The sequence below is a fragment of the Mustela nivalis genome (assembly GCF_964662115.1).
Source record: "Mustela nivalis genome assembly, chromosome: 1".
Classification (NCBI taxonomy): domain Eukaryota; kingdom Metazoa; phylum Chordata; class Mammalia; order Carnivora; family Mustelidae; genus Mustela; species Mustela nivalis.
The window spans coordinates 114,436,562-114,456,993 of NC_139020.1; the positions used below are offsets into that span (position 1 = coordinate 114,436,562).

The following is a 20,432-nucleotide window of genomic DNA, read 5'->3' on the forward strand; positions in this document are numbered from 1 at the left end:
TACATGTCTATTGAATAGAATCTTACCTGTTTTAAGTGGGTAGTTTTGAAATCAATTTTGTTTTTACATCTTTGGAATATATTAACATGTTGAATTTTATCTTTTTTGGATGGCCCTGGTGTATTAAGGTAATCTTATAGTCTGCATACAATTTGACCACAAGATGGTGCTCTTACAGAAAGGATTTGTGTGTATAAATGAGCGGAGTTTTTCTAAGCAAATAACCAATCTGTGTCATCAGTCTTCTCAGCTTTGTCCTAGGAGAAAACTCTTAGAAGAAAACATAGGTAGTAATCACCCTGACATAGGTCTTGGTGATGATTTTTGGAATCTGACACCAAAAGCAAAAGTAGCAAAAGCAAAAACAAACTAATGGGACTACATCACACTAAAAAGCTTCTGCACAGTAGAGGAAGCTATGCCAGCAAGATGAAAAAGCATACTACCGAATGGGAGAAAATAATGATGAATCACAAACCTGATAAGGGGCTAATATCCAAAATACATAAAGAACTGATTCAACTCAATAACAACAACAACAAAAAAACTGATTTTAAAATGTCAAAAGATCTGAGGAGACATTTTTCCAAAGACGACATACAAGATGCTCAGCATCATCAGTCATCAGGGAAATGCAAATCAAAACCACAAGATACTACCTCACACCTCTTGGAATGACTCTTAACAAAAAGATAAGAAATAATAAGTGTGGCAAGTGAGTGCAGTAAAGGAAACCCTCATGGATTGTCAGTGGGAGTGTATAAATTGTTGAAACTATTGTGGAAAACAGTATGAGTGGTTCCTCAGAAAATTAAAAATAAGCTACCGTGTGACCAGAAGATCTACTTATGTGTGTATTAATTTGAAGAAAATGAAAACACTAATTCAAAAAGATACATATGCACCCTCTTATTCATTATAATATTTATAGTAGGCAAGATAAAGAAATAATCTAAGAATCCATCAAAGAAAGAAGAAAATATGATATATGTGGTAAAAGAGAATGAAATTTTGCCATTTGGGACAACATGGATGGACCTTGAGGGCATTATGGCAAGTGAAATAAGTCAGAGAAAGATAAATAACCAATGATCTCTTTTATAACGTGGACAAAAATATTGGTGATTATAAGAGGCAGGGTAGTGAGAAAAGTGAACTGTGTGTTTTTTGTTTTGTTTAAATAAATTGAGTAGAAAAAAAATTTTTTTAAGTCTTATCTTAGTAGAGTTTCACGTTTTGAAATTTAATAAGCCAGATCATAAAGATAAAAGTATAAGGAAAGTGCCTATTACATTGTATTTACAGTATAGTAGCTTTGTAGTTACTTAGTGATTTTTTTTTGTATTTTAGAATTTTAATATTGATTTTTTTTCTCAACCTTTTAAGTTTCTCACTGAGATTATTTAATCCTTGCTTTTGTTACTATACCTGAAGACTTGAATAGGTTTTTTTGTGAGTTTGATTGGTAAACAAATAATTGGGGGCCTACCTATTTTATATATATTTTTGAATGGTCCTTACTTTCATTTAATATTACAAAATAAATTTCTCACAGTTACAAATTCTTCATAATTGTATTTTTGGTTATGTAATCATTAAATGGATATACTCAGTTTACTTAAGCTTTATTGTTTAGGGTTCTATTATAGACAATATCATTTTGTGGAAAAAAGTAAACTGCACAGAAAAAATATTTAAATCATTAAAATGTTAATAGTTATTCAGTGATTTCGACATTGTGTATTTTTTTAATTCATTACTTTAAATAGACTTTCCAGGTTCCATAATGAGCTTAAATTTTGTTTTAATGGAATAGAGTTTATTTTATGAGTAGGGCTGTTCTAAAGTAGGTATCAGTGAGGAATTGGTCGCCTTTGATCTCCCAGTCAAACCATATGAAACCATTTATGGTTTAGTACACATATGGTTTTGTATGCATCCATTGACTACTGGGCAATGGATGAGATTATCTTAGATTTTTGTAGTACAGGTAATGGTTTATTTTCATAAAGAACCCTTTCTCAAAACTCAGAGCTGCTTTTTAATGTCAGTGGATTTGATTACAAAATCTGTGCTCGAAAAGTACTTTTGGCAGTACTTAGGGGGTACACGGGATATCAGCGTTAGATTGTTTTTGAGCTCTTTGGCTCCATGGGATAAGAAATCTGTGTACACAAATGGCTTAGTATTCATGGTCTGTGTTGTTATTATTTGCAGTGTGAGTAGGAAATTTGCACTCAGCATTTGTGTACAATATCCTCATCCATACCAATCCAGAATAACAGAGCCTATATCAGTTCTAGGGTTCCCCCATCTTGGATTTTCATCAGACATGGATCATCAAGGCACATCTTTTGGGGCCAAACCAATTATATAAACCACACTAGCCAGTTGTTTATTAAATATGTGGTCCAAATTACTGTGGTTCTTTAAAAAGAGGTTTAATTTTTTTTTCCTTCAGAGGATTCTTAGTTCTCTGTTTACCCTTAGTGTTTTCATCTGTTGTCCTGGACAGGACAGTCTGTCTAGGGTCACAAAATTGCCAGCTACTATCTACAGAGTCCTTGGGAAGAAGCACCAAACTTTGTGCTATAATCTCTGTCACAGAGCATCTTAGCTTTCGAGAGTCCCACATGACTCACCTCTTTGGGGCATGTGTCTGTATCTCAGGGATGAAATCAAGAGAGAGAGTATTAGCATCTTTGCTTGCTGAATCAGGATTTTCAATGAATCTGAAGGTCACAGTTTCTACTTTTCAAGAGATTGCATTTAGTTGGTGCAGTAAGCACATAGTAAGCAAGATTTTTTGTCAGTCCACATCTGAAAAAGTATATGGCTCAGGTTGGGATTTGTGATGTGCTTGTATCAACTTAAAAACTAAATTACTCAACCATTAGTAAATTATCAAATGGCATTTTTATTCATATATTGTTTTAAATGTTTATATGTTATATGTTTATATGACCATATATTGTATAATAATGTAGCAATATTAGCAGGGCAGAGTTACAAATCTATGGTTCTTAAACTTGAGGTTGCTCGAGTCACTTAAGGGTCTTTTTTTAAAAAATGAAAATTTCAAGATCCCTCTTACTCTAAAAAATTCTGGTGAGGAGAGGGGATACCAGTCTGCATTTTTAACCAGCATCCTAGGTGATTCTGATTCTGAGGTAGACTACTTTGTTGAAAAACCCAGACCTAGATATTAAATGTTAGAAAATGTCTGTCTAGCAATCAAACAATATTATTTAGTTGAACCCCAGAGTATTATTTATATAGTGTTGGATAAAACATGCTTTGTTGTTTTTAAAACAAAAAATTTACTTTAATTCTTTGGCATTTTTAAAAATTTATAACTTATTAATCTAAGTGTTTATAATATATGAGAGATGATGGTAATAATTTAAGTTTCTTTTAATCACAAAAGTTCAGAAGTCAAATACTTATTTCGCTGATTAATCTGTTTTTGGCTCCAGACTCCATTATCAAAGCATTAAGAACCAATATATTATATAAAATAATCATGCCATATTACAAGTGGATTTTCCTCTAGTGTTAGATCCTCAGAGTTGAATGTAAATAGTACCTTTAAAAAACTTAGAGCCTAATTAATGTGAGCTCCTTCCTGATGTGGAAATTTATATATGAATGACAAAGTCTCCTTCAGTAAAATTAAACAATCAGAACTGTTGGCAAGAAAATCCTCTTGTATATTTGAATTCAGTTCATATTTATAATTATTTAAGCAGTGAAGATGACACTGGATTTTACTACAGACTGAGATTGAAACTTCGTAATCCAGGGTTTCTCCACCCTGTGCATTAAATCATGCATCCCCAAAGGGTCTTGGTAGTCCAGTGTTTATAACATCCTTCTTTACCTGCTAATCGACCTCACTTCCTGGATTTCATTCCGTCTAGTTATCAGCTAACAAAAGAACAGCTTTTGGTTCCTGCAGACGCTGGTGAAAAAATAATCATGAGAAAGCCATCAACCTTATGCAGTCTTTTTTGTCTGCAAATATAAACTCAGCCATCATACAACTAACAGGTACAGAGGGAAGATACAAGCTCTTTCATGGGAAGAAATTACAGAGAAAATGAGCATCATTTCTCAAGATTTTTATTTTCCCTGATCTACAAGTGATGCTGCTGTAATTCTAGCTGCAGTTTTTACCGATCATTCACCACTCAGCAGCTGGTAGAGAAGTAAGACTGCTTGGCAACCACCTGCAGGGCTGCAGAGATGAATTACATTTTCGGGAACAACACACTTCTATACTCTCGCGCCAGTCGAGGAGGCAATACTAGCTCTAGCCATGGCTCAGTAGGCCCAAAGCAGAAACATTGGGCAAAAAAGGGTTCATCAGATGAACTGCAGGCTGAGCCAGAACCTTCACGCTGGCAGCAGATAGTTGCATTTTTCACTCGAAGACACAGCTTTATTGACTGCATCTCGGTAGCCACCAGCTCCACCCAGGTAACATACCACTTGTTGAAATTATTTTCAATATATTTTTGCTTTATATTTGCTTTGCAGTTGTATTAATATAGATTTCTTATTATTTAAAATACAGTCTTATGTACTGAAACCTTGAGTATGCAGAAATACATGTTTTCAGTCCATCTGTGTAGGTCTTTAGCATGGAAGGGGAAACAAAAAATATTTTCTCTTTTGCTCTTATGTAATACCAAACAATACAGGCTCTGATTCTGTTGAGGGACTTCTCTAAAAATACAAACCATTCATACATAAATTACAGTGTAAATTAATAATGCTTGTCTCCTTATTTTTAGGCTGTTAAATGCTATAAAGTACAATGTCTAACCCAAAAAAAAGAAAACCACTTTAGCTTCTGTATGTCATTAGATAACCTTAGGAAGATTGTTATGGTAAAAAAACAGAAGATACAGAAAGATTTTTATTTTCTAGTGTTTTGAGAATAAATTGAATATAGTTTACTGTTGCTATATACTTATATCTTATGAAGTTATAATTATGGTTTATTCAAGGAATTTAGTTAATCTTTCCAATTCTGTATATATTATCTAGGGTTAATTTAAAAGCATTAAGCTTGTATAACTACACAATTATAGGAATATTTTTTTTCAGATAGTCAGTTGACAGTTTAAAGAAGAGCAACACTAAAAATCTCCCAAATTAAAAAAAAGAAGACCACATAAAACCAAATCTTTTTGATTTAAAAATAATGGGGAAATAGAAATTAATAGTAACTTAAGTGAAATATTCATTTGTCATTAAAGGAGGTTGGGGGACTATATTTTAAAATATTTTCTGTAGATATTAAACTTTAGTAAAAATGAAATGATAAGAAATAGTCTAATTTAAAAACAAGGGGAGATTGCTTTTGTCCTTTCACATCACTAATACTTAATAAAATTTATACACATATCCTAGTGCTTTTTAAAATAAATTTCTTTAAAACCATCTTTTTAAAAAATAATTAGAAGCAGCACAATAAACTGTCAACAGCTGCTTCCTTGCTTTTGGTTACCAGAATTAATCTTTCAATAGTTTTGATTTTAAAATATTGTCAAATTTCTTAAGTAAGAAATTGTATTTATTTTTCTAACATGTGTGAGAGAAATGGAATTACTGGGCTAGGAGGGATCATTAATTGTTCTTATATAGGCACTGATGTTAGTTTCAATCAAAACTTCAGAAGCAGTGACATGATTTAACTCTCAAGATTGAACACTGCCTGAAGAATTTAACTAACTTGATTTGACTGCAATTATACATACCAAAAAGGGATGCAAAAACTAAGATTTGGTGTTAATTCATAATAGATTAATATTAAATGATACTTTCTTTTGTTAATAGAAAAAGATGTGCTAAAAACTTTTAAAAACTTACATGAGGTTTATATAAGTACACAGTACTGTATATGTATACATACACACTACCACTGATACGTAATCTTATTAGAGGCATACAAATGAAAAGGCAAGCAAAATAGTTTACATGTAAAACTATTGAAACCACAGAATTACATTATAATTACTTAGGAATTGGAGAAAAAACTGCTTATTGTACTAAAATAGAGTCATAATTTCAGTAAAACCTATTCACAATTAATCCTCCAAAGCCATTAAAAATTTTATTTTCCTACCATTTGGTTCAAATCATTTGTTATACTGATAAATGACTTAGTTTTTATTTCTTTCATACTTCTTTTTTACTTGTCTTTCATTACCTTTGTATTTCATTTTTAGAAATATAAACATTAGGTCAAAGATTTTAGCTTTTATTTCTCCTGCTCTAAAGTTCCATTATACCATTTTTCATTCTGTATATTTTTCTAACTGATGATTGGGATATTTTATATATCCAGGTCTTTTGTTGTAACTCACTGGAATTCATTTTACTGGATAAAATATGATAGGACTGAGATAGAACACTAGACAGATTTGGATCTGGACTGATGATAGACCTGTTTCATCTACTGACCCATAGCAGACGGTTTTTAATTTGTAGCACCAGAAGGATTTGCATATTGTTAAAAACAAGTAGATTAATGAAATTTTGTAATTTATTGAACATATACTATGTTTCTGTGAAGATAGTATTATGATAGTGTTTTGTTCTGTAATTGATAAATAGCAGCAATGATAACCAGATTTTCTATTTCATTGTTGTTAGAAATATTTTTTCTAAGATTTGATAGCAAGATTTAAGTTTAAATGTAATTTCTTGTAACTATGCAGCATGATACTTTCAGCAGTGTGGAGAATTGCTATTAAATCCAGTTTTATTAATATGAAAGTCATTACCCTGATTTAGTAACCCCCAAATACCTTCTGTAAATAAAAAGAAAATTTATTTAGGGATTCATTTAAGTTACTTGTGTGTTAGAAATATTCACATTCATAACTCAGATTATGTGCCAGTTTCTACTATAATATCTGGAATTTAGTGTGAAGTCATTAATGTTTTTTTTTTTTAATGTTAAGGAAGCGAAGTAGTTATAAACTTCTGCAAGACCCCCCCCCCCCCACTTCTAGGATAGGGCTTGGCATGTAGATGGTGCTCAGTAAATGTTTATAGAATTGATTATTTTCCATTTCAGTCACCAAAACCTTGTTAGTTTATGACCTTCCAAAATATAGTACCTAATCCTAAACCTCCTGGGTACCTGTTTTTCTTGGATCCACTTTCCTTCCCTCACCAGTGCCTTTAGTTCTTCACAGTACCCCATTTCTCTCTGTTTCCCTTCTCCTCCCCTCCATTCTTCATGTTTACTTCAGATCACACAAATTCCCCATGTACCTGATTTCCTCACCCCTCTGGGTTCCCACACAATGATGTTAACTGTACAGTTTACAAACTATTTCTAGTCTTTGTCATTTGGTTATATCCCAGAAATTCACATGAATTGCCTTTTTTTTTTTAAGGCTTTTATTTATTTGACAGATAACAAGCAGAGGGAGCAGTAGAGGGAGGGAGAGAGAGAGAAGCAGGCTCTTCACTGAGCCAGAAGCCCTACGTGGGGCTTGATCCCAGGACTCTGGGATCCTGACCTGAGTTGAATGAGACACCTAACCAATTTGAGACAGCCAGGTGCCCTTGGGTTGTTGTTTTTGTTTTTTTTTTAATGTTAAATTAAAAGGAGTTTCTAATTTTTTTTTACTTTGTTGTAAGTTTTTCTGTTTTGTGCTTCATACTACTTATGCTCTTAATTTTGAATAATTATTACAGAAAAAAAGGGCCTACATGTTGTCAAACCTTCCTCATGTCTTTACCTCAGAATTTCCCCTATTCTTGCATTTAGGATGACTTAATGCCAATCTGCCCTGTCCTTTTTAGCACACTCACCTCTATTCCAGACTAGGACTAATTTTTAAATTCATGAGGGTTTTAAAGAACTCCAGTATTTCTAGTCTTTGCTACTTGATTAGCCTTCTTGGTGATATCAGTGTTTATTAATGAGTATAGTAGTAATATAAACTTAGAACAGCTGTGAAGTGGTAGTTCACTTTGAATGTGTGTTTAGCAGCTGTGCCTGTGTTTTGGACCACCTAAAAATCCCTAGCATGGATCATTATAAATAGCCATTCTAAATTCTGCCCTTCCCCCAACAACTGACATGGCAGGTTGAGCTGAAAACAATAAAGTTCTTTTCTAGGAGTGAATGGAACAGACATGATGACTTATCATAATTGAAGTAGAACAATAAAATTTTAAGAATTGAATAGTTTTCTTTTTAGAGGAAAAACCTGTCCTGCATTAAAATGCAGGAAAACACTTTTCAGATACCCATATGTGGAAAAATATATAGGCTAATTTGTATAAAAAGAATACTGTTTGTCCAAACAGATACAGTCTAGATTATTAAGGATTTAAATCTGTAGAGCTGTGCATTGGATATGTTGTTCAAAAATGTATATAATACTCTCAACCTCATGAGTTAATTCTATTAAATTATTTAATATACGTATCATACTTAGAACAGTGCCTGGCAGCTATTACTAATATTATTATTTTCTTTTTAGATTACTTAACTTTTGATAGCCCATGAACAAATTCAAATATAGATAATTAGGAATTAGACCACCTAGGGTAGTGCAGTCTATTCAGATATTCAGTAAATTGTGTTGACTGAATAAGCTAACTCTAAGTACAGCCATGTACTTTTTTAAGAATTCCAAACCTCAGCACCTTTAATCGTAGAATTTAAGGGGAGATGAGCCTAAAGATAACCTCACTTCTTGGTGAGACGTCCAATTCCCTGGCTTTTCCTCTCCTCCCAACATTCCCTTTTGCAAATTGTTAAACAAGTCACAAGTAGACAACAAAGTTAACTGATTGTTCATCTTTTACCAAGCTTTCTTGGGTGTATCATCAGGACTAATTTTATACTCTATATCCTTTTGTCCTTAATCACCCCCAAAAGTCCAAACCTTCCAGATCACTCTCATTCATTTCCTTATCCTCAAACTCTTTGTGATGGATCACCCTTTTTTCTTTCAGGTACTTGGCATTTCCCTGAGGATACTGTTTTGTACTATATCCTCACAAAAAGTGAAGTTTTGTCCATCTTTCTTGCTTATCAGTGATATTTATGGATGAGTGTATTTCCTCTCTCTTTAAAAAAAATGTAGATGGCATCAGATAATATTTTCCACTTTCCCTCCTTTTCTAGTCATCTGCATCTCTCTCAGTCACTCCTGCTCATTGATGATTTGAACACCTGGTACTGCCTTTTTTCTGCCCACTATTCCTGTAATTATTCTTAGTGATTTTCAGTAACCTTGTGTGATCTATCCAAAATCTTGACTTTCTCAATTCTTTGATATCCTTATCTCTAGGAACCTTGTCTTTTCTTTCACTTGGGTGACCTGCTTAGTTACATTTAAAACCTTATTACCGTTGACTGTACACTTAGAAAATCTTAGTTGCAAGCATTTCAAACAGTCTGACTAGCACTTATTTCTTTTTAGCTCATTTCTCCTATTACAGTGATTTTTTTGAAAAATTTATCTTCTGAAGACCTTCAGCATAATTTTCTATTATCTATCACTCCTTTCATGCTTTCACTTCCCTCCTTGCCTCACTCAGATTCCTTGGTCCATGACTAAGAGTGCTGCCTTTCATTAACTGTTGCCCCTTCATTGGTAAGATTCAACTTTGGTTAATTGCAACTCTGCCTCCTACATACTGGCTCCAAAGGTGCACATTAAATTTCCAAGAGTCACTACCTGGCCCTCATTCTCAGTTGATGATCTTACTCTTTATTCTACCTTGTTAAAATGAATGATCCATCTGTATTCCTACAGCTCACCCTTCACTTCTTAGTCCCTTCAACTATTCAAGAACTTCTGAAATTCTCTCTTCACTGCATTACCTTTCTCCTTCTACTGAATCATTCTCATAAGCATATATATCTCTTCTAATAACTCTCATTAAAACAACCAACCAGAAAATCCTCTTTTGGAGTAGATTGTCAAATCCAATGATTGGTACAAAGTTTTTGTTTTGACCCCATAACAGCTTTTACACAGTTGACCATTCCCTCCTTTAAATTCCTTTCACCTTTGACTCTTGAATACTACCTTTCCAGTATTCTCCCAAACTCAGTTTCCTTTGCAGTATTCTCCTCCTCTTTCTACCACTAAATGTTAGAGTGCTCAGTCCTTGAGCTTCTCTGTCTTTTTATACTCACATATCAGGTGATCTCATCCAGTCCTGTGCCTTTAAATAACATCAGTATTTGTATCTTTAGCCCAGAGCTAATCCTTGTACACTAGACTTGTATATTTAACTTCCTGTTCAGTATCTCCACTTGGATTAAATACCTGAAAGTTAACATGTCAAAAACAAGTGTCTAATTTTATTGTTCTCCCCATCATCTTCTTTCACCATCACTCACTGAGATGCTGAACATAGAAACTCTTAGAATCGTTTTCTGTTATTTTTTCCTTTGGTCCACATTCCGTCTAACAGCAGATCCTATTGGCTCTATGTCCAGGATATATTTGTGATGTGGCCACTTTTTAGAATTTCCGGAACTACTAGTTTTAAATTATTTAATTTTTTGCCTGAACTACAGCAGTAGACCTCTTACTGGTCTCCCTGTCTCTATTCTTTAAACAGTCTGTTTACCCATTAGCCAGCGTCATCCTTTGAGAATGTCAGTCCTTTATTTTTAACCCTTCTGTGACTTCTGATCCAGTATATAGTAAAATTCTAAATCCTTCTTAACTACAGCCCAAAATGCCTATATGATCTCACCCCAGAAGTACTTCCAGTCGTGTTTGCTACTGCTCCCTCACTTACTCTGCTCTGGTTATACTGGCCTTGTTCCTATTCCTCAGATATATCAGATGTGGCCATCTAAGAGCCTTTATCTTGATGTTCCCTTCTTTCCGGTAGATATTCTCATGGTTCATTCCCTCACTGCTTTCAGATATCCCCTTATCTGTGCTTTTTCACAGGGCCTTCCAAGATACTTATCTTAGGTTGCAGGTTCTCTTTCACTCCAAACATTACTGTCTTCTTACTTACAAAATTGTTTCCTTACAGTATTCAATATTGTCTGATTCTTTACTACTACAAATTTTCCTGTCCATCAGAATTTCTTCCTTAGACCTTCTATGAACAATATATCACCCTTTATCTAGTGTTATTCTGATCCTCTAGCCGATGATTCTCTTCCTCTTTACCCCTCTGGGAAGAAATACTCATGAGGAGGTGAGAGAGAGAGAAAAGAGAGAAACCATTCAATTTCATTATAATTAGGATGACTGTGTAACTCATCAACCAAACTGGAGTACTTTTGATGGAAAGAGAAAACTATTAATAAGTAAAGTGGGACAACAGGCATAAATACAGACTTAGCAAGCAAACAGAGGCGTATGGTACATCATTTATAGCCATTTATCTGCTGATTTTTCTCACCAGGCAGCAAGTCTGAATAGTCACACCAAGATATCTCCACCTTGGACCGTTTTGAATTGGCCTAACCTTCCTCAATACATGTTTCATACATTTAGACTCGTGCCTAATGACAGTTGTATTTTGAAGTGTTATGTCAAATTTATCTATTTTTCTTCACCTCTGAGGAATGAAATTGGTTATATTCAGCAATATATTGCCTTTGTATTAAACTAGAATATATAGAAAGTAGGTAGACAGTCCTGTTTCTAGCAGAATAGTTAGAAATAGTCTCCTTTGGGTATTGACAGAGCAAGAAACCAAGGTTAGGATAAAAATTCTTCTATACTGGTTGTGAATTGCTGCCTGTTGACAAAGTTTAATTGCCCACTCAAAAGGCCACTAAAGCTCAGTGGTAAGATTGGTACCATGACTCCGACTTAGAAATTAATTGTTCCCCTTTTCACCTGAAGAATGTTGTGGAATTTCTTACAGGGAAATTTATATGTATCCACTAAAAATTTGTTCAAACAATGTTTAAGACCCGGTCATTTTTACAGTAAGACACTTTAGAAAAGTGTAGAGATGAGGATTAAAAAACAACCAAAAAAAGTGTTATAATGGTTATATAAGCCGTTTAAAAATACCAAATTGACCATACCAGTCCAGCATTGCACTCCTTGATATTTACCCAGATGTGTTAAAAACTTGTGTCCACATGAAAACCTGCACACTTGTTTATAGCACCTTTATTTATGATTGTCAGAACTTGCAAGCAACCAAAATGTCCTTCAGTGGGTGAATGGATAAATAAACTGTGGTACCTTCAGACAGAGGAATTGATTTATCACTAAAAAGAAATGAAAAGACATGGAGGAACCTTAAATGCGTGTTACCCAGTGAAAGAAGTCGATCTGAAAAGGCTACGTACCCTATCCTCTTAACTATGTGACATTCTGGAAAAGAGAAAACTATGGAGACAGTACAAAGATTAGTGGTTTCCAAGGGCTAGCGAAGAATGATGATGAATAGGTAGAACACAGAGGACTTTTAGAATAGTAATACTCTTCTGTATGATTTTATATTGGTAGGCAAATGACATTATACATTTGTTACAACCTATAGAATGTCCAAGAGTGAACCCTGAACTATGAACTTTGGATAATAGTGGTGTGTCAGTGTAGCTTCATCATTTGTACAAATATATCACTCTGGTGGTAAATGTTGATGATGGGAAGACTAAGGTGTGTGGGCATAGGCTATGTGGGAACTCTGTACTTTATCCTCAAGTTTGCTTTGAACCTAAAAACTGCTTTAAAAAATAAAGCCTATTAAAAAATTAGTATCTTAATGGAGATTCAACTGGCTATAGCTTAAAGAACTAAATAAGTGAAATTTGTTTATATAAGCTCTTTATAAATAGGAAATGTGTTGTATTCATCTTTGTATAGTGTCATGATTGTTAGATGGCCCTTTTGTCAAGGACAGATAGGTAAAAAGAAATTTCACAAGCTGCAGCTTATATATTTTTAATATATTCAAACAGGTTTTAAAGTTAACCTTTAATGTGTTAATAACAGTGCTGAAAAATTATCCACTTCTCATGAGGTCAAGATAAGACATTCAGCCTTTGTAACATTTTTGCCTGTATTTTCAAGCAGTGTTTGTTTTATGAGATTTGTACTTCATACCTCTTATCACAACTATAATCAATTTATTCAGGTAATCAGTTGGGAATGATTTGTTTAATATTAGCTGCTGAACCATAAGCTTCACAAGAGCTGATAGTATAAGATGCGTATTTTCTTATATCCCCAGAAACTAGCATGGTGAATGCGCTTGAAAAATATTTGTTGAACTAATAAACAAATGTTATATACTTGTTTATTTTCATTTAATCTGATGCTGGCTGTGAGGAAGTTTGGAGCTTCTGAATATGGTTTGGCCACTATAAATTTCCCAGGCACTTTATATGTAGAACTATGGCTTAAAAATTTTTTTTAATTAAATTAATTTATTTATTTTCAGAAAAACAGTATTCATTGTTTTTTCACCACACCCAGTGCTCCATGCAATCCGTGCCCTCTATAATACCCACCACCTGGTACCCCGACCTCCCCCCCCCACCCACCCCCGCCACTTCAAACCCCTCAGATTGTTTTTCGGAGTCCATAGTCTCTCATGATTCACCTCCCCTTCCAATTTACCCCAACTCCCTTCTCCTCTCTAACACCCCTTGTCCTCCATGATATTTGTTATGCTCCACAAATACGGCTGCCTTTGGCTTAAAATTAAAAAAAAATTTTTTTTTTTTAATTAAAAAAACTCTACACTACAGGATTTTGCAAAATCATGTATATTTCAAAAGTAATCCAAAGCTCTCTGCGAAAAAAATTAGGCATATGTATTCCTGTACATATGAAGAATTTAAATTTATATCGTTAAAATTTGACTTAGATTCATTTTCTTTAAAGATTTTTTTCTGTGTTATTCTTTGTACTTCCTGGCACTCTAATTTAGATTACATTTCAGTCCTCCATTTTTAAAATTTAGAATTTTTATAAAGGCAAAAATAGTTGTTCAGACCATGTGGAGAACAGTAGCCTACAATTAACACCTTATTTAACAAACTTTAAATAAACCAACTGATGTAATAATTTTACAGGCATATGCAAATCAATCAAAAAAGACTGGACCTATTTTGTGCACGAATAAACCAACTGGCAATGACATCTGGAGGTAGTGGAATTTTAGGAAAGCCTAAACACAACTACTTCTGCCTCTAGATAAATGTATTTAAAAGACTTTCTCCCTTACCTCTTAAAAGGATTCCTGCCTATTAATTCTTTATCCTTTAGTAAACCCCAGTTTAATCCTATATTTCAGAACAATATTTTTTAGTTTTTGTGAAATCTAAATTGTGGCTATTAATAAATTAATTCCAGCTCTGGAATGTGAAGCAGTTATTGTTATGACAGAATAGGACCAGTTGATTGCCTTACAGATTTTTTGTTGGTCCTGAGAGAAATAACTAGAGATTATAATCTGAGATTTGGATCAAAACAGATTTCCAGCTTCATTTTTCTGTATTTAAGTCTGACTGATCTTGGTAGAGCTACCTAAGATCTACAAAGTATTACAAATTTGAAAAAAATCATTTTGAAGTTATTTTGAAAATTGGAGATAACAAGATGCATATCCCAATGTTAGGATTAATTGCTTCATCTATACTAAGTACCATAAGCAGTATTTGGCAGGGGGGGTGGGTAGGAATGGGAAGCAAAACAAAAATCACGTCATTTTAATCACTCTTCCCGAACTGAAAGGCTACATACAGTATAGAGCCTATATTCTTTCAGATATAAGAACACTGCTTTATTATATAAGCCTTTTTTATAAAAATATTTTAAATAACTGTAGATGAAATTTGAAATTTCTATATGTATTATTTTTTTATTTTCAATTCCATGATCTTATGGGAGGAGTTGCATATTTTTATTATCATAGATAAATGAAGTTTTATTGGAACACAGCTCCGTTTGTGTATTGGGTATAGCCATTTTCAAGCACAAAGTTGGGTAGTTGCAACACAGAAACATGGTTCATAAAGTCTAAAATATGTATTATCTGGCCCTTTTTTGAAAATGTTTGCCAAGAACGCCTGGGTGGCTCAGTGGGTTGGGCTGCTGCCTTCGGCTCGGGTCACGATTTCAGGGTCCTGGGATCAAGTCCCACGTCGGGCTCTTTGCTCAGCAGGGGACCTGCTTCCCTTCCTCTCTCTCTGCCTGCCTCTCTGCCTGCTTGTGATCTCTCTCTGTCAAATAAATAAAATCTTTAAAAAAAAAAAAAAAAAGAAAGAAAATGTTTGCCAATCCTTGAGCTAAGGACTGAACAAGTATTCTGTTTCTTTTGGGGGGTATTATATATTGTCTTTGTGGTAAAACATGATAGTAACAATAAGGACCAAATAACTCTTCTGAAAATATTTTTAAAAGACAGTGTAGCATACTGGGTGAGCAGACTGTTGTTAGAGGATAATGGCCTGAGTTTGTTTCTGTTCTGCTGTTTACTAGCTGTGGCACTTTAGACAAATACATCTAAATTCTTTGAATCTCTTTCCTCCACCTGTAGAAAATAGAGATGAAAAAGTGTTATCCACATCAAGATTTATTGGAAATTAAATGAGGCAGTATAAGCACAGCCCTAATAATACCTGATAATCATCATCATTACCATCTTCATTACCACCATTATCAGTAGTTCCACAAAATATTCTGGTTTTTTTTTTTTTTTTTTTTTTTTTTTTTTAAGTGAGGAATCTAGATGTGGGAGAAGCAGTCTAATTATAGAGTGGTAAAGAATTATGTTTAACCAGAGGCTTGGTAACCTTGACAGGGTATCCAGTGAGGAAAACAGGAACCACAGCATTTATTTTAACAGAATGTAATATTGGGGGAGGAAGGTGCTTTTAAAAAAAACGAATTGGAGATTTGAAAAGGAAAAGTGAAACACCAAAGTAAAACAGATAGTAACCATAGGAAGCAGCTGCCACATGTGGTAGGGACCTAGAAACAAGCTGAAATTAGTAGAACCTAGAAATTTGGAAGATGGGCACCACAGCTTTTAAATATAAGCCGTCAGTGAAAAATACTTACTAATACAGTTTTTAAAAGAGAAGAGGGGTACCTGGCGTGCTTAGTTGGAAGAGCATGCACCTCTTGATGTTGGGTGGTGAGTCTGAGTCCCACATTGGTTGTAGAGATTACTTAAAAATAAAATCTTTAAAAATAAAAAAAGATGAAAATCTATTAAGCAAATGTACCTAAGCAAGACGTGTTTATTTTCAAATAGGACATTATTAGGCAACTAGCTACTGCTAGGTAGATAAAAACATGAAACTGGCAATTTGAGGGCACTTTTCATGTTTTTGAGACTTCTGTCCTACGTTCATCAAATGATAGAACATCTTGAATACCTGATTGGTAGTGGCTCCCCAGCACAGAAAAATCTTTTTGCAGTATCTCCTACATATATTTGATACTTGAATAAAGTCATGAAATTGAGCCATGTGGATATCTGAGGCAAAAGCATTCCTGGCAGAGACATAGTAAGTAAATAAAAGACTGAGACCAAACCAAGTTCAGGCTATTTGGAGAATAGCAGGGAGGTCAGTATGGCTGAAACAGTTAAGTGGTAGGAGAATAGTAGAAAGGCAACAGGGGCTGGAATCATTACGGACTTCTAGAAGAATGAATAGAATAGGGTAAACGTATGATTACTAGAAAGCATTGAGGGCGCATTTTATATTAGTAATCATGAACTCCATGACTGTGTAGGTTTCTCTGACCATTTTCTGGTTTAAAAATCAGGTTAAAGTATATTGCAGTTTGTAGTTTCATACCTACTTGTTAATTATGTAACCATATCTTTAAATCCAAGTTTAAGGTCTCTTTACTTTAAATTTTTAGTGGTTCTTGATTCATCCTTCTACCAGCACAAAGTGAACGAGCTGAATGCTGATAGAATACCATCTTTTCATAATAAAGGGATGGTAAACTTTACTTCATTATCATGAATCTTGCCAGCAGAAATAGTTTCACGGACTAGGTAATCTGTGTGAAGTAACAAAACTGTACCCGTGTTTCTATAATAAGATTATTAATCACTGGATCTATTTTCTGATCTCTCCTTTGTTATTTTAAAATCAAAACTTTGTAATTTAACACCTAGTGATTTGTTTTTAAATGTACCTGGTTTATTGATGTTTGCTTCTGACATAATTATGATGTGGATGCCACATGTAGCTGGTTCAGATAACATTTTCCCCCCTGCAGCAAGGGGGAGAGAGTCAGACTTAAATAATGAAAAATATCTTTATTCTAAAGATACTAGACCCCTGTTCAGTACAGTGATTCCCAAGTAGAGTTTTGATAAATCTGCTCTGCTGTATTCTTCTATAAACATTGCCGGATTTTTTTGTTTTCCGCCCCCTTCTAAACAGCTTCTTTGACATTTGATCAGAGAAGCATATCTCCTTACAGCATAGTAGATCTTTAAACGAAGGAACTTGGATTAAGAATATTAACTTTGCCATACAAAAATGAAATAAGGTACTTATTGACCAACAGTGGCACAAGAGTAATTGCTTTTCCTTGTTATCTAAGGTATTAACAAAAGATTTGCTAATTCATGTATTTCATTTCCCCTAAATGTGGTATAAATTTATTTAGACCTTATTGAATCTTTGTGTATATTCTAAGCTCAGTTTACCTCATTCATATAACACGTCAATGTAAATTATCCTGTAATATGATCTCAGTTATCTTCAGATTTTTATCTTCTGCTATGAAAATCATTTTAATAATTTAGCAATAAAAATGTATTCACATAGCCTTGCAAATCTTTTATGCTTGGGTCTATGATGTAAAAGATTATTTTTAATAGCCAAAGTGGGTTCTTTTTTTTTTTTTTAAGATTTTATTTATTTATTTATTAGAGAGAGAGAGAGAGAGATCACAAGTAGACAGAGAGGCAATCAGAGAGAGGGGAAAGCAGGCTCCCTGCTGAGCAGAAAGCCCGATGAGCTGGATCCCAGGACCCCGGGAACATGACCTGAGCCGAAGGCAGAGGCTTAACCTACTGAGCCACCCAGGCGCACCATGGGTGTTACTCTTTTTTTTTTTAAGATTTATTTTTATTTTTATTTATTTATTTAATAGTCCTTCCTAACTCCCAGTTGCCCATTATTCACCAGATGACACTAGGTGTACATTCAAAATCTATCTTGATTTGACTACTCATGTCCATTTTCACCAAGCCACTGATGACCTCTCAATAATCAGGATTATCACAGCAGCCTAATTGTCCTTTCTGTCTCTTCCTGTATCAGTCAGGATTCATATGCACATAAAAGAACCACTTGAGCTATTTTAAGCAGAATGCGATTTAATAAATGTGGGCTTACTCAATATGCCTTCCTGATTGTATGCTGAATTGGTTACACGGCTGGATTAGTTATCAGCTGTGGCTAGGAAATTGTGTGTGTTGATATGTTATTTGTTTTTGAAGTATTTTTCAGCAGTATTTGCTTTCTTAAGGAAGAGGCCAGGGGCATTTATTATTGCATGAATGGCAGTGAAAGAAGGTGGTGCATAGTCATGAATGTTGATATACAGTACACATTATGCAAGTGGCTGTACCTAATAAGGCTTCAGACCACTCCAGTGAAAATCTGTTACATTTTAAAAGCTGATTTCATAATTTTAAGATCTTACATTGAATTTAAAATGTAAACTATGAAGAAATTTAATAAGAATCTCTAAAAATGATTGTTTAAACACTTTCCCAGAAGCTGTCAATTTCATACTGTCATAGAAAAAGTACTTTTAAAATATGTACAAGCCAATTATTTTACAGGAAATTACAATTTTCTGCGATGTTCTTTGAGACACTGTTAATATTATAGCCTCTGTTGTCATGGAAACAAGTCTCTGAAGGCAGCCTCAGAGGCTAATGATTCCATGGTGTTGCTATGGATAGAAACAACTGAGACTGTTGTTAGTCACATGGTCATGATTTAAAAAAAAAAACCTCTTTGGAACTGATCTTACTGAGTGATACAAATGGAGCAGTAAAAGGATGATGGTATAACAGTTATCATTGTCTAATGAAATATGTATATAAGATTTTTCAAGTTAAAATGCTTATGCTGAATTTCTCCTTTTCTGTAATAACCCAAATATAATGGTGACTGTATTTTGCTACCTCATTGTTTACATTAGGATCTAAAGCATGACATTTTCCGATTTAGAATCTTCTACAACTCCCCAGAATTTTACCCTGCTCTAAATCCTGTGCTTAAAATATCCTCTTACCTTTTTATTTTACTCTATTATCAGATCTAACATCTGTGCTGTTCCCGTATCACTCAGCCTTCATTTGATTGTCTGTTATTTGTTTGGGGCTGTATTTTTATTTCAGATGAACTAAATGAATTATTTTGCTGTTCTGTAATCTTTGTTACCTGAATTTGTTATCAGCTGTGGCTAGGAAATTGTATGTATTGATAACGTTACTTATTTTTGAAGACTTTTTCAGCAGGATTTTCCTTTCTCAAGAAACTGGCAAAAGCTACGTTCTTTTTCAAACTACTTGTTCATTGCCATATAGAGAGTGGAGTGAATTAAGATGACATAAGTTGTTTTAGGATTTCTTAAAAATGGTATTCAGATCCTTATATAAAGGAGGTAGATTTCAGAAGAGACTTAAAGCCAGGGTTACCATGAGGTTTAAATGTAATATTAAAGGATTTATAGTTTATCATAAAGGTCTTGGAGAGCAGCTGCCTAGTGGAGATTTTTGTGCTTGATGTTGAAATTTGATATAAGCATTTAGCTCTGTCTTATTTTTATGTTAAAGTAGATTATTAATCAGCTAATATCTGACCCTGTTGAAGAGGCATAAGGAAACTTTGAGGTGATAGATATATCTAGTATCTTGATTGTAATGGTTTCACAGGTACATGCATATGTCTGAACTCATTTAAGTTGTTTACATTAAATGGGTGAAGTTTTTTGTATGTCAATTTTACCTCAATAAAGCTGTTTTAAAGACCTGATATTACAAAAAATAATTATAAACTTTAGACTTTTTTTTTCTTTGATAGTGTGGATGACTGCAGCAGTTATTTTGTAGTGTATCAGTCAATTTGGGTTTGTCTGTTATTCGGTGATTGGATTCAGGTTACGCATCTTTGACTGGAGTTTCTGAGAAGTGATAGGTTCTTTATCCTATCAGGTAGCATGATTTTGAGTTGTCCCATCCTTGGTACTGGTAACTTTGATTAAGATAGTATCTGCTAGATTTCTTCACTGTAATTAATAAGTGTTTTTAAGAGAAATACTTGAGTGGATCCATGTGTCCTATTTAAACTTTCATCTACTAGAATGAAAGGGAAGGTTCATTCAGCAGCATTGGAATTTTTATATCTATTGATTTTTTTGAATGTATTATTTCTGTGGTAGTTGCCAAATTATGAT

The 20,432-nt window shown here is 33.9% G+C and overlaps 1 protein-coding gene across 22 annotated transcripts in view; it reads left to right on the forward strand.

Annotated features, from left to right (window-relative positions):
- Positions 1-20,432, forward strand: part of DLG1 (discs large MAGUK scaffold protein 1) — a 261,449-nt gene that overhangs the window by 111,049 nt on the left and 129,968 nt on the right. The window contains exon 1 of one of the 22 annotated variants that reach the window (XM_082699248.1): positions 3,972-4,479. The exons of 17 other annotated variants lie outside the window; for them this stretch is intronic. In XM_082699248.1, coding sequence (XP_082555374.1) covers positions 4,246-4,479 — 234 coding nt within the window. In that variant the 5' untranslated portion in view covers positions 3,972-4,245. Of the gene's footprint in view, positions 1-3,971; positions 4,480-20,432 lie in introns of those variants that run through there. 4 more of the 22 variants (XM_082699242.1, XM_082699244.1, XM_082699249.1 and 1 more) reach the window with 4 other exon arrangements.